The 15908-nt window shown below is 38.3% G+C and overlaps 1 protein-coding gene across 2 annotated transcripts; it reads left to right on the top strand.

The window, feature by feature from the left end:
- The first annotated feature begins 203 nt into the window (after positions 1–203).
- On the top strand, positions 204–15169 carry trim33l (tripartite motif containing 33, like). Of its 2 annotated transcripts, none has more exons than XM_065298149.2 (17): positions 204–552; positions 2516–2607; positions 2726–2864; positions 4274–4391; positions 4526–4642; positions 5980–6094; positions 6471–6614; positions 9721–9832; positions 9936–11470; positions 11950–12031; positions 12479–12509; positions 13208–13343; positions 13663–13868; positions 14041–14137; positions 14246–14311; positions 14436–14570; positions 14742–15169. In XM_065298149.2, the coding sequence occupies exons 1-17, from the start codon at positions 351–353 to the stop codon at positions 15030–15032; spliced, it is 3618 nt and encodes a 1205-aa protein (XP_065154221.1). In that variant the 5' UTR covers positions 204–350; the 3' UTR covers positions 15033–15169. The 2 variants fall into 2 exon arrangements, with proteins under 2 accessions (XP_065154221.1, XP_065154220.1); XM_065298148.2 differs by having other exon boundaries at positions 9936–11479.
- The last annotated feature ends 739 nt before the right edge of the window (positions 15170–15908 follow it).

Raw genomic sequence — 15908 nt, 5'->3', positions numbered from 1 at the left:
GTTTAACAAAATTTAATATTCACAGATGAACAAAACTTTTATGGTGTGTGTCTAAAGTCTAAAAGTCTAGATGTCTAAATGCGTTTACTAAAAATAAACAGCAAATTCAGACTTCAATAATCATAAAAGTTGTGTTCATTGAAACTTTTATTTTGAAAAGATCACGCCTACCACCGAGTATCTGATGAATATACACGCTCCGCCCCACACACCCGAAGGTACTACGAGGGTAAACCGACACCTCGAATCTCTGAAGCAATATCTCAAATGAATGCGCAACGCTGATAGTTTTGTTTATTAGTTAATCCAAGGCTCGAATACATTTCGTCCGCTGTTATACCACTGCATGTATGCGACAAATGTTTACCGGTGTCCAAACGGGGCGTCCGGTTGCGCCCCATCCAGATTTAACGTTACAAAAAGCGGTTTGTGGATCCTGCGCTGTTTGTAAAACACACGTGAAGTCTTCTACAGAGCCAAAACTTTTGCCGTGCCTACACGCAGTTTGTAACGCTTGTCTTGCGAAGACCCGCAAAGATGAAAACACACACGGTGAGAGATAACGCATGCACTTTTTCATTGTCCACAGTTCTGGCTTAAAGTCAAAGATTCATGCATTCATTCGGTAACGCTGGGTTCGGTTGCGATCATGAAACGCCGTTTCCATTACGAAAATTAACCGTGGATTCACTACATTTAAAACTAAAAAACATGGTTGCCACAAAATAACCCAGTGGGATGATGAAATGAAGAAGTAGACTAATAAATAATGTTTACGTTTTATACAAAATATGATTACATCGCTTCTTACGCAGTAAGGGAGAGAAAATGATGCCCCAAAACATTAAAGGTGCCAAAAAATGCATTGAAAAAATATGTTACATTGTTCTCTGATGTATGTAGAAGCTATGTGGCTTTATTACGTGCAAGAATGATCCAGAGATAGTTTACATGTCCATTTACAACCCTAGGATTTGCCCTTAGAATGAAATGGTCTATTATTACCTTATTTGAAAGGGTCATGATGAATAATAATATTGAGCTCTGCTCTAATTGGCATTTTTTCAGAGCGGCTAATTTCTGTGTGCGTGTGTGTGTGTGTGTGTGTGTAAACATACCATATGTTTGAGCTTGTATTAGACGAAAATACAGATTTTAACGAATAATCAATTATTCTGAAGTTGGACATGGATGTTTCTGAGTGCTAAGTTTGTGTTTTTGCAGTATGGACCTGCAATAGAACTTCAACCTAAATGCTAGCATATAGCGCTAACTCTGTAGTCACAACTTTGTTTTTAGCATTTAAACAACATTGTAATTAATTTAATATTATCGTGACTGTTATGTTGAGTTTGGTGTGTTTTCCAGTGGGCTTTTGCATGCACAAGGGTTACATAAGGAGGGGGAAACAACAGTGTTTGAGGCTCACAATACGTCATTACCATGTACAGAACTCTTATTATTAATCTATGCCTAGGTAAATACAGTTTTACAATTTACGGTGTTGTGGTTTCCCCTTTTCTCGAATGAAACAGTCTTCATTCTTAGGTTTTGATTTCAAAGATGGACTTTATTGTTAGCGAAATAAAGTCGTGAGGAGATCTTGCAAGATCCACTAAAGTTTTACTGTACCACAAGTGATATATATATATGGTGGCAACCCCACCCCCATAAATGTGAACTCCATACATGGTCTAATATTCAGAAACAGGGTCTGAAATTAACTTTGCGGCTCACCTGCCACGGGGACTGGTAGATGAAAAAATCCACCAGCCAAGCATATTTTTTACCGACCAGAATAATAAACAGCCTGTATTGTCACATGTACTTTAATTTCATATGCTGTATTCATGGTCACAAATTTTCTCAAGTTTCATCATTTTTTTTTTCCGATGACAAATTAGTGGTTTCTGTTTTTATCTTTAGCATACTGGTGACACACCAAACAACTCATCACAATAGCGTCAGAATCATATTGTAGCCAGCCTCTTGAAACTTTATTTTTCCATCCCTCCATTTATCACAAAACTTTCTTGTTTTATTTAACTCATCCCCCTTTTCGTTTGTGAGTTTTCGATTCAAAGGTTGGCTCACTCCCGGTAAATGTCGCCACATATCAACTAATATGCAGCAGATAGGTGCAGACCGCAAGTTACCTGCAGTACTAGCTAGCAACAGACCGTCTCTAGTGCGAGACTTGGAGCTGTGGCTAGCTCCCCTCGTCCCCAGATTAGTTACTGGCAAACACATTATATTGCATTAATATTTTGGTATGAAAATCACCCGCCAGTGTGGTGGGTAGCCTTTTTAATTTAGTCGCCAAACGGAAAATCTACTCGCATTTGGCGCTTGGCGGGTGGTAATTTCGGACCCTGTTCAGAAACATATGGTTTGTATCATATAGAAAACATATGGCATCACTTTATCAATATCCCATTCCTGGGACAGTACATCTTTTGTCTCTTTTGTTTCTTGTTTCAGCATTTTGGGGGTTAACATATCTTTGTTTATCTAGAATGTACACTGTGCGCACAGTCCTTCTGTTTATCTGAAGTCACCGAATGCAATGTTTTTGAAGACTCGTCTGATAGTAATGAGAACCCCAAGGTAAGAGCTCATGGAAAATCATAAAACGAGCTGTAAATCCACAGTTCCTCTTCATGTCCCTCATTTGAGGATATGTCACAAAGTAACACCATCAAATTTCCATCTCTCACATTTCCAGTGCAGTGCGTGTGAAGAGACTGAGGTCAGTGGGTGGTGTGTCCAGTGTGAGGAGGCCCTGTGTTCGGATTGTGTGTCCGCCCATCGCAGGGTTAAGGTGACACGTGACCATGAACTCAAACCCAAAAAACCAACCACAGGTGAGCTGCCCTATTTCCTTCTCATGTTGTGCTCTTGTTATTCCACAACTTTTTAGATAAGCGTTTCTTAATGGGGGCTTAACAACCGCAGGGGACCGGAGAACACGTTCCAGTCCACTTTTTCCACACACCGCCACCATTCTTGTCTATATTCTAGATTTGACTGAACTAAAATTCAGCCAACCACAAGTAAGCGTATGAAGCAATTCTCGTGCACATGCATGACAAGTCTGCTGTATCTCGATCTTGCCATTTTTATGATCTGTAAGTTTTGGTTTCCATATTTGTCCCTATTGGTGTTCGTTATTATGCCTCTAGACATAAGTGGAAGGGTGTCCAGTATTTATATTCATTGATATTTTTTATAAATTTGACACACAGTGTCTCCCTAAATGGTCTATATCAGTGCTTCTCAATGTTATTCCTGAAGGCCCACTGCTCTGCACATTTTGTATGTCTTCCTTATTTAACACACCTGATTCAAACCATCAGCTCATTAGTAGAGATCTCCATGAACTGAATTGAGTCTGTCAGATAAGAGAGACATACAAAATGTGCAGAGCAGTGGGCCTCCAGGAACGGAGATGAGAACCACTGGTCTGTATTACGTGGATTCGGTCACTATTCGGAATGCAAAAAATAATATTGTACCTGACACACTTCCTGGCCCGCATTTTAGTAGTAATTGTTTAAAATAGTTAAAGCAACACCAAAGAGTTTTTTTTACCTTAAAATACCGTTTCCAAAAAAGTTTCAGTCGTTCATCCATTTGAAACAAGATGAACGGCACTTTCACATTCACTTTGCCGCCCTCTATCGGCCAAAACCGCACTAAAGAAGTTTCCAACCGTCGGGTCACGGTCCTGTAGTTTGAGTGAAAACTACAAAAACTTGCTTTACGGCAGACCTACAATCCAACCAGAACCAGCTTTGCTGCAGTAGGCTAAATTATTTACGACAGCGAACCTGTAGGGGGAGCAAAGAGCAAAAACTATTTAGTGTTGCTTTAATTGGCATTTTTATTTCAAACGACCCAATCGACCGCAACCCGAATATCATAAAAAATATTTTTGGATGACTCGTAACCGTGGGTGACCGCAGGCACCCACTCATTTTGGATCAACCCATGCATCACTGATATCTACTTACCTACATCGTTGCCTGGGTTGCGTATGTGTTGGGCGGGTCTATCAAATGAAGGTCCAGATTCTATTGGGTTAGGGGCGTGTTTGTTTAGGTAATGTCAAATTTCAACATTGTCTTTCAGAGATCATGCACCCTTCCTTTAACTTGTGTATGAATTAACCAGTTCTCATCATGAATATAGCCATAGATGCTGGAATGGCGTAAAGAATAAATAAAGAAAAATAAACATTGTTTTTGCTTAATTTGATGTGTGTTTGTGTTAGGTTGGATGCTTAGAAGACGCTGTCCCTTACACAGTCAGGAGAGCCTGAAGTTCTTCTGTCTTGTCTGCAATGAGCTCACCTGTAAAGACTGTCAGCTTATTACTCACAGAGGACACAGGTATAACAAGCTGATGGATTCAAACCCTCTACATTAGTGGGTTGAAACATTCGTTAAACAGATGGATCACTGCAGTCTTTTCATAATGGAAGGTTTTTGTGTTCATGAAATTTTCAAATTCGTCTGTGTGGCAGTTTTGTGCAGCAGGAGGAAGCTGTAGGATCTCAGAGAGAGCGGATGCTGAGTTTACTGGAGTCCATCAGAAAGCAAAAAGAAACTGTTAGCGCCACACTGCTTCTCATAGAAGCGAGGTAATTGAAACAAACTTCATTGTGATCTTCCATTAAGATTATTAAGACTTAAATATATCTGTTATCAAACTCACTGTTTCACTGTAAAAGTAACCCCATGAACAATCTTGTTAGTCAATTGTCTGGGTTAGTTACTCAATAGTTACTCAAGGTCTGAGATTAGGAAGGAAGGGATGTCATAATCTGAACCATATGTGACACTGACTGTAAAAAAACAGCTTACATAATGTAAAGAACATTTTGTGAATATAACCTTGATATCTTGGATACTTGCTAAGTAATGTCAAAGGAAAATTAGTGATGGAAATCAAACTTTAATGCTCCTAATCTCATAATTACTGTAGATTGTGAGATTTTAGTCTTGTCGTAAGTCGCCTGGCACGGGTACATTTTTAATAAAAGCCAAAAATACATTGCATGTGTCAAAATTATCGATTTTTTTTTAATGCCAAAAATCATGTTTCATGAAGATAATTTGTAGATTTCCTACCGCAAATATATCAAAACTAATTCAAAAACTTTTTTTGTGAGTGGATGTAGCAAAATCCTATCAAATTTGGCCAGAAACGTTTGCGTTGCTACTAAGTGTGTCACGATTTCGATTTTAAATCGAAATCGATCGTAATTAAGTCACAACCTCGATCTTCGAATTAAAAAAAGGAATCGCCGATGCTGCCCCCATGTCACGTCCAGTCGGCTTGCCAAGCTTTTGGACTTTGAACTCTAAATGCGATCTTCTCAATATTTCAATTTTTTTGCACTTTAAGTCAAATATCAATGGAAAGCATATTCATTTAGCTTTTAGGTGGTGAATAAAAAAATAAAAAAACAACAACTAACAACTGGTTCTGTGGTCCAAGGTCACTGCTTGCATCACTCTTTTCAGGAAAAATTATACAGTAGTTAGTTGTATTCCTCTAGGATGATTGGCCAAGCAGTTTGTCAAGTGTGTTATGTTTATGACAGCAACCTGACTTCTTACTATCATCGCTTCTCTTTACTTTATCTTCAAGCAGATGCAGATTACAATGTCTGTGGTTTACAATGCAGTGATTTAAGAGCTACAAAATCCCTATTCTGCCAAGGTCAAAAAACATTATCACAGTGATAATAAAGAATTGGTAGAAGGGCACACAGTGTAAACTTGTACAAGTACTTGTTACATTTAAAATTTTATGCCAGTCCCCATTGCTATGATATTGTAATTATAAAAGTAATTATATTGATATTTTGCCAAACAGCTTAAGGGGAACTGGTGAAAATGAAAGGATGAACTAGAACGATCTTAAAGGACTAATTTTGGCTCTTTTGCTAATCATTATTTTTCCTTTTTCTAGATTGAATGACATTAATGATTTGAAAACGCATGCATCAAAGACATTAGCACAAGTGGTTCACACCATATACCAGTCACTGCTTCTGAGTGCCAGGGAAAAGTTAAAAGAGGTGGAGGTAAGCATTTAATGAATGATCCTCATTTACTGAAACATGCAACATGTCATTTGAATAAAATTAAATGAAATGAAAAGCTCCTCAATGAAAATGAAAATGACTTTTTTGTATAAAAAACAAAGAGATAAAGATCATGTTCTACTTTAACCTTTATTTAGGAACACATTTAGCATTAGCCAAGAGAAGCACTTCCTCTCCCTAAAAAAACCCCCAAGTACCTTAACAATAACTGAAAGTGTTAATGCAGGAAATAGAGCATCCGTTTTTTGGGATGGTCTGTACTTTACTTTTTGCTCCATGACATCTCATCAGTCTTGGGTCTCTGTGGAACCTAAGACTTGTTGTAAATCTTGTTAACTCTGTGTTTGGTTTTAAGGTCTTGTGTGCAGAGGAAGTGAAATGTTTGATGCAGAGAAAGATGCATCTAAGCAAGATGGAGGACTGTCAGGACTACATATCTGCATTTATTGACAAAATCCTGAGCACAGAGGGTCACTGCCTCCTCGTACACAAAAAGAGAGTAAGTTCTTCTTCCTTTGCTTATTTTTAGAAAAAGTACACAGTAGAAACGTCACACTCTAGTCCTTGTGGTTTTATAACTTCCTCTTTGTTCCTTTGCCAGCTGCAAACATGTTTTTGTATAAGCTCTCCTTTTTCCTTTTTTTAATACTAATGCTGTAGTCCTAAGCAGTGTTGGGGGTAACGCATTACAAGTAACGTGCGCTACGTAATAATATTACTTTTCTGAAGTAACGAGTAAAGTAAAGGGCGATTTATAGTCGTGCGTAGGTCCTACGGCGTAGCAGCGATGGCGTAGGTTCCGCGTCGGTTTTCATTTATACTTGTGCGTCGCCGTCCGCGTCGACGTGCAAACACACGCGAAACCGCTGGTTGGCAGTAATCACGCGTGTAACCACAGTAGCAGCAGAAGTCGTCAGAGAAGAAGAAGCTAAGCAAGTTAACCCACAAACGAAGAAGAAATAGCAACTTGTTGTGTATAATTTGAGAAGACCAGCAATGATGGAAGTAAATAAACAGCGACTTGTGTTGCAGTTTGAGTTAAATCACTCCTCAACTTGGCTCATCTTTGTTTTCACCGTCTCAACACGGAAATACCTATGACGCAGTTTTTTTACCTGACGGGAGGGGTTCTGGTGGACCAATCACAGAGCTTGCGGTCCGCGTAGAGCCGACGCGCTGTTAGGAATTTTGTGAGGTGCGCGTCAGGCTACGCAGAGCTACACACAGGCTACGGATAGCCTACGCCGTAGCTACGGCGTAGCACCTACGCACGACTATAAATCGCCCTTAACGCATTACTTTTTAAATGTACACATTAATATTTGAGTTACTTTTTTGAAAAGTAATGCAAGTTACTTTTCAGTTTAATTAATTCAATAAAAAAATTATTCACAAATTAAACTGAACATAGTCATTAAGAATTACACACGCCTGAGGGGAAACGGTTTGAGTCAGAAACGGAGATGGCAGGCCTGAGCTTTACATTTTTAAGATGGAAATATGCAATTTCTGAATGCAGAACTTCTCGGTCATAAAAAATTAGATCAAGCCTACTTGGGGAGTAACTTAATATAATATAATATAATATAATAAAAGTAACTTTCCCCAACACTGGTCCTAAGCAGTATTTTATCAGTACTGTTCTCATTAGGACTACCTTCCTGTTCTAGTTTAGTTTAATTTACAGGAGATAATATTTTTAAATAATATTTTCAGTAATTCCATTTAATGTCATTGCATTATTTGTGTTAAATAACTGCATTTTAGTAAATAGTTATATCTGCATTTCTTAACAGTAGCATTAGAATGCATGGAGAATTGTGATTATTTGCCCCAGGTCTTGTGTAATAGCTTGTCTGCCTTTTGGATTAGTCATACACAGCACATGATGCCCTGCTTGATGTGTTGATGTGCTCTCATTGGTGTTTTATCCTTACCCACAATTCCTCCCTTCTTTTCCTTGTTGTCATAAGAGTTTTACCCAGGACTGTTGAAAACTTTTTATTGCAGAAAGGGATCTTCAAATCAGAGGGTGTACTGCTTAGCACTGCAGTTATCAAGTCTGACTTAAAGTATACATGCATTGCTTTGCATTTAAAGCCATTTGAAGGGGACAGATTACAATAAAAACATGAAAGAGAGGTTGCAGTCAGGCAAGAAATGGCAACTGTAAATGCATACCAGATCAGCCCCCTTTAAGGATGTAAACCATGTAAAGCCTCACTTCGTCATGGTAAAAAGCGTAAGAAGGGTTCACACCTCAAGCCTCAAGCTTTCATTTAATCATAATAAACAAATGGTCACCAACTAACATAATAGAACAAATGGCACAAAGTGTTACATGAAAGCCATAGTTACATGCCCATTTCTTTCACTTTGTGAGACAGGAATTTATAAGAAACACCTTAGTTCTCACAGCTTGCCTAATATTTAATTTGGCTTTTAAATATAATAAACTTGTACACCCTCAAATTTATATTTCCACAGGACCAATACATTTTCTTGAATTGACTATAGCTGACAAAACATTATATGGGTCAAAATTATAGATTTTTATTTAATGCTAAAAATTATTTGTATGTCATGTAAAGATCATGTTCCATGAAGATATTTTGTACTTTTTCTGCCATAAATATATAGAAACTTTATTTTGTGAGTGGATGCAGCAACAAATGTGGAAACTCAACTATAAATTTCACTCCTGGGAACTACCCGCTCAATTTAAAGCTTAAAATATCTGCCTTTGTTTTCATCTACTGTGAACTTCATTACAGTGGTAAGCCAATAGAGAGTGCTAAAACAAAGCTGTTCATTAGTAATGCGTTGGACAACTTCAAATGCTAATTTGTCAATATTTAGATTTTTTGCACCCTCAGATTCCAGATATTCAACTAGTTGTATCTTGGCCAAATATTGTTATATCTTAACAAACCATACATCAATGGAAAGCTTGCTTATTATGACGATGTATAAATCTCAATTTCAGAAAATTGACCCATATAACTGGTTTTGTGGCCCAGGGTCACAAATAAGCACTGCCCACATAACTTGTACACACATCAAATAGGTCAAATAGATACAACACTGGATAACTTATGATTCACTACATGTAATATCATTTACATTATATTCACTTACGTGCAGATTTCCAACATAATGCAGAAGTCTTACTTACCACCTGCCAATAATGACCCGGTTGGGACTTTAAAAACAAAATCCAGCGTTAAACAAACACACACGCAAAACTCTTCTGCTAACCTGGATAAAAAAACTATATCCATTGTTACCGTAAGGCTGGCTTACATAAAAAAATCACACCTCTTCTTTCGTGCCATAAAACAAAGCTGTCAGTGAAGTTACTTCTACGTCCTCTGGTTTTTTTGCTCACCTGCTGCTTGACGTGTAGGGGTGCTTTTCCGGGGGAAGTGCCCATAAAATAAATTAAACGTAAGGTCTACGCATGCTATGTAAGATGTACCCATGTTCCAACTGCTTTTTTGACACTTTTCCTATGTTTCAGGATTCAGAATGCATGAAATGCCGCTAAGCCCCCCCAATAGCATTAATTAAATTAAACATATCCTCATATTTTCTTTCTTGTTCAGATTGAGACCCAAGTGATTAAACTTCTCTCCCAGAAGACTTGTCCACCTGAGACCATGTTTGATCTGCAACTTCAGCTTCAGAAAGACCTCTGTCACCACATCATGACATCTGGTACTAGACCCCACTCACTTTTTCATATCAAATCAGTTACGTTTATAAAAAATATTTGCTTGTAAAAATCTATTACTTCTAACATCTGTTTCATTCTATCCAGGATTTATGAAGATTAGACCGCTCCCTGTTCCATTTAAAACAAAATTTGTTTCTGCTCAGACAGAGTCTGGAGAAGGATCAAATCCTCCAGCTGACAGAGCAAATACAAATTCTGCTCTGATTATCACTGATGTTCATTCTATTCGAGCCTCTTCAAATTCTGACCAGTCAACCGAAGCCATATCTGTCCAGTCCCAGCACTCTCCGTCTAACAGTGACTCGTCTAACAGCATTGCAAAGGTTCCTCCTCTTAAAATTTACTTAAGCCATCCTTCTGTTTGTTCTCAGCCTTATTCATTACGCCCCACTGCACCTCAAATGGAAAATATGTCACAGTCAGCCAAGCCTAGTAAGCCCTGGACCTTTCACTATTTTCCTGGCCTTCCAGTCTCCAACCAGACTTCTATGCAGGCTCACCCTGTACCATCCAACTCTCAAGCAGCTGCTGAGCCGAAGCTAATACCAGCCAACAACCAAACCCCTGTATCGCAGCATCCATTACCAGCCATTCCAGTTGATAATCCATCACTCGTATTTACCCAAAAACTATCCAATCTAGCCAACAACCAAACACCTGCGTTTCAACACCAAGTACCAGCCAACACTTATTTCTATTTTGATACCCAAACTCTACCCTGCAGTCAAACTCATGCAGTCACACTTCCAAATCCAACCAACTACCAAACAGAAGCACTGTCCCAACCAATAGTAGTCCACAACCAACCACCTATACCGAATCATTCAATACCTACCAACAACGAAAGACCTGTACTCACCCAACCAATACTAGTGAATAACCAAACAGCTGTACTTAGCCACCCAATGCCAGCCATAGCAACAAACAATCAAACACCCATACTCACCCACCAGTTGTCAAACATACCAACTGATACCCGAACAATGATACTTGCCCATCCAGTACAAGCCAGTATTCCCATGAATACTTATGCAGCACAACCCAGTATTGCCTTTGCTGTTCCTTCAACCATAAACACGCATGTAAATAAAGTTACTATGGCATATAGTGATCCCTCTGTATCGTATCCTACCAGTCCAGTCATTAACACCATGCCGAGCCAAGCTAGTAGTGGTCTCAAATCCAACCTTTCTGTCAAAGCGCTGGCAGACTCTGCCTGTGATCAAGACGTCAGTGTGAGCAGCACAGATTTGACTGAAAATGACAATCCAGAAAACAACTTGCCCACCTCCACTGTGTCAGAAGAACCCAGAACAGCTCATGTCTCATCCAACGTTCAGGATCTTCTCGCCAGCACCACCACCACCACAAAAAAAAGATCTAAGCAGACAGTGGGAACTTCAGTCAAAAGAACATCGCCTAAGGGCAATCAAGCTCATGCCGGTCCTTCGTCCGGAGATACCCACTCTGATCAGAAAAAATGGAGTGCTGACATGCCAACATCTTTCCGACAACTTGTTGAGAGTACATACACGCCTGCCTACTTGGTGGATAATCGGAATGACAAGCCTCAGCTGGATTCTGTTCCTTGTGGTGTATCAGAGAGCAGAACACCATCTGTGAGTAAGGTTGGTGTATGTTTGCTTCTTGCATACTGAATGTTGTATGACAGTGAATTGTTTTGAGTTTAAAGGAAAACATCACCGTTTTCAATATTTTACTATGTTCTTACCTCAATTTAGACGAATTTATACATTCCTATCTTTTTTCAATGCGTGCACTTAATCTTTGTACAGCGTGTCGTGAATGTGTTAGCATTTAGCCTAGCCCCATTCATTCCTTAGGATCCAAACAGGGATGAATTTATAAGCCACCAAACACTTCCATATTTTCCCTATTTAAAGACTGTTTGGCTAAATGCTAACACAGTCATGACACGCTGTACAAAGATTAAGTGCACGCATTGAAAAAAGATAGGTATGTATTCATTTGTCTAAGTTGAGGTAAGAACATAGTTAAATAATGAAAAATGAACGTGTTTTCCTTTAAGGTTCTCTCTGGGTTTCATTAAATAATCAAGCTTTTCTGTTTGAACAAGGCGACAACAAAAACACATGACAAGACTGTCCAAAGTGATTTTGACAAGGATGAACCTAAAGTTGAACATGAGGAATGTTCAGGTAGCAATTTAATATACTTAATATTTCACATTACACTCTAAAAAAACAAACGGTGCTATATAGCACCAAAACAATTGCTTTGGATCGTAACGATAGAAGAACCATTTTAGTGCCATATAGCACCGGTGAAGCACCGGTGAAGCACCAGTGAAGCACCAGTGAAGCACTATATGGTTCTACACAGGTGCTTCACTGGTGCTTCACTGGTGCTTCACTGGTTCTTCACCGGTGCTATATGGCACTAAAAATGGTTCTTCTATTGTTACGATCCAAAGCAACTGTTTTGGTGCTATATAGCACCATTTGTTTTTTAGAGTGTAGATAGCAAAAAGTTTACGTTAGTGTATAGTGTTTTATGCTATCTTTCATTTTTTATCTCTCTCTCTCTCTCTCTCTCTCTCTCTCTCTCTCTCTCTCTCTCTCTCTCTCTCTCTCTCTCTCTCTCAGTAACGTTGGAACATCGACAGCAATTAAAGAGGTGAATAGCAAATATCATTCCTCTATTCATATTTATTCCTCTATTAATACTGCCTTCATAAAATGTTTACTTTGTACTTCCGAAGTCGTGAAGTTCAACATGTTGAAGTGCTTTGTTGTTTATGAGGCTTTTTACACCTGGTAACTTCATGTGTTTTCTCCGATTGGATAGCTATCCAATTGTAAAAAGACCAGGTGTAAATGTCCTCTGAAACGTTTTAGAGACGATTTTTTAATCTGATCGCTCAAACCACTTCAGAAGGTGGATTGGGTAACACGATGTAACTACAGAAGAGTCCTTTTTTAAATAGGAAAAATATTGAAACTCTGGTCATTTTTGAGCGCGATGCTACTGGCCTTTTGTATTCTGACTAAAATGTGGCATCATGTCTATTGTCAGGCATACATCATCTGCTTTACTGCAAGCTATCACCACGCTATATAAATAGGCAGCTCACTGACATTTTGTACATGCAAATACATTCTGTTAACTAATGAAAGATTGTACTACAACTTAAAAAGTGAATACTATATGTGTTGTAAAACATAGTCTGTAATGATTCAAAAGCTTTTGTATGGAAGAATCATAACGGTTTCAGAGATTGATGGAAGACTAAGCATACATTACGTCTGTTTTTTATATTTTGGAAACTGACTGTCACACATGTAACCACTAACTTGAATTTCTATCTGTAATAGGTTTCCACGTGTAAGCTTAGTACGCCTGCCCATCTCTCTGCCTCCATGTGGGCAGCCACTTCCAGAGTTTCACCTTTTTACGGATAGCTCTGCAGATCAAGGAAGCATCTTTGTACAGGAAACCCAGGAAGGGCAGGTAAACTTTGTTTTGTAGAAAACAATCCAACAAAAAAACAGTTAAGCAAGATTAAAATGTTTTTTTAATCTCTAGCATCTTTTCACTCGATTTAAATGTAGTCTTCTCTTGTGGTTTTCTTACTTCATCTTTTTCCCTTGCCCTCTCTCTGAACCCTGTTAACATTTTCGTTTCACACCTAACATCTTGGGTCATACCCAGTTCAGTCTGGCTTTTATAAAGCTTTGTGGCTTTACATGTAATTTTGAGCAGGTACAGGGCAGTTTACCTCAGTTGTGTAAAGACACCATTAGTAAAATGATTCTCAATTATTCTCCAGATCCAGCATGTGTGGCGATGGAACAAAGATTCAGTACCATCTAAAGCTTCTTCATACCATTTACCCCAAGAAAGCATCAGCCCACTGTCATCTGAAGTACAGTTCTGCAGCGTTTGCCAGTCGGCAGGAGCCACTCTTCAGTGTTTCACATGTGGACGTGCTTTTCACTCCGATTGTCACATCCCAGCGATCTTCGTGAAACCTTGGTGAGACCAACAGAACGGATTGCATTTTTCCAGATTAATGTTGATGTATAATCTGTTTAACCTTGAGGCTGATTTCTTCATTATTGTAGATTGTGGGTGTAAAAGTAACTGGGGTGTTTTTGCGGTTGGGGTCAAAAGATGTCTTTATAACATAATTTTGTCTTTATTGCAGTGAGGAATGGCGGTGTTTGCTGTGCCTGAATGTAAATGATGAGATAATTGTGTACGGCAGCGAGAGAAAACACAGTCTGAACCTGCAGGATCAAAGAGTAAGATTTACTCAAATACACATGTGCAGACATGCAACACTTTTGAGATTGCATTTTAATGTTATGTTAGATGTTGGAAACCAATGCAAAATGATTCATTCTGCTTAGAAATGTGAGAAGCTTCTGCTTGGTCTGCTGTGTGATGAGAACAGATGCCTGCTGTACAATGTAAAGGTAAAAAGACATTAGCTTTTGATTACATTGTTTCAAGATTAACATGTGAAGTCAGTTCGATCTGTCACCCTTTCCATAATTTAGTAAACATTCGATTTCTAATAAAATATCTATTTTTTTAAAGCGGCACTCAGACATGGCAGAATTTGATGTTATACTTGACCGATTGTTGGGGAAACACAAACCGCCTTATAGGACTGCTGCTGAACTGGTGTCAGACGTTTGGATGCTTTTTGACATCCTGTCAACAAGTTCTGAGGTAAACTGATGTACAGTTCCTTTTCTTCAGCTCAGTTTCCTGTTTCATGCATGATTTATATCAAGCTGCTACCTAGTGCATTATAATAGTTAAAAAACAAATACAAAATGATAATTCTCATGTGAATCGTTACATAATGAAATATTACTAAAATGTTTTTTATTTACACAGATGCAAGATAGGGTTGTCAAGCTTCAAAACTATTTTCAACAACAGCTGAATGAATGTTTTGGGGAGAGCCTCCATGCTTCTCTTCTGAGTCACTGCAGCAGCAAGGAATCAGGAAACACCTCAGACACTAAATCTCAAAGTGAAAAGCATAAGAATACTTTAAAACGGATGCGAGAGTTTTTTACTGCCAACATTGGTACATTAGCAAAGAAACCCTGCGATGATAAAGGAAAGAAGAAAGAGGATTGTGGAAACTCTGCAGCCATTAAATATGGAATCGATGGACTTTGAAGTTCCCCAGTCTAATATTTTTTTAAACCACAGTATTTCTTGGATATGTTCATCTGAAGAGGAAACAACTTTATTGTACAATACTATTTATTGCATTTTTCCCCATTTGTCTTGTCAGTAAAATGTTTTAAATAGAATGTTTTCTTTTTCATCCAAGGTTCATCCACATTCCCTCACTACTTACTTTTTCCATATAGAACTGCTTATATATATATATATATATATATATATATATATATATAAAATTGCCCTAACCTGTCAAGGCAAAGGCACGGACTCCACTGAACCTTTCTATCAGCACCAGCATTCACTTTTTTAGCAATTTTAGCTACAGTAGCTTGCCTGTGTATCAAGGAGCCTTGGTCACCGATTCACTGCATAGAAAGATCTAGTGGAGTCCATGCCTCAACAGTTCAGGGCTGTTTTGGTGGCAAAAGGGGGAAACTACACAATATTAGGCAGGTGGTCATAATGTTATGGCTGATCCGTGTATATATGGTTTAGCCTTCACTTGGAGTGATGGCGTCACTTCACAGAAGCACCAGCAGAGGGCGCCTCAATAGTGAATTTTACAACCATGCCCCTGCAGTTGGCAAAGTAAACACATCTTATAAAATATTAAAATGAAAGCACATCTTATAAAATAATAGTAAAATATATTGATGATAAAATATAGATTATAGCTCGTTGTATATTTTAAGCTTTTGTAAATGGTGAAATGTGTATCAGATTAATATTAACCATGGTATGGTGCATACTTTTTTACTACAGTTAACTGTAGTATGAAACTTTTAAACCAAGTAAAGTGTACACTACTGTAATATAGTAAATACTTCAATATAATGTAGTATTAACTAGAGTAAATTGATAAACTAG

Source organism: Paramisgurnus dabryanus, chromosome 13 (assembly GCF_030506205.2).
Source record: "Paramisgurnus dabryanus chromosome 13, PD_genome_1.1, whole genome shotgun sequence".
Taxonomy (NCBI): domain Eukaryota; kingdom Metazoa; phylum Chordata; class Actinopteri; order Cypriniformes; family Cobitidae; genus Paramisgurnus; species Paramisgurnus dabryanus.
This window is presented reverse-complemented; position numbering and strand designations above follow the sequence as displayed.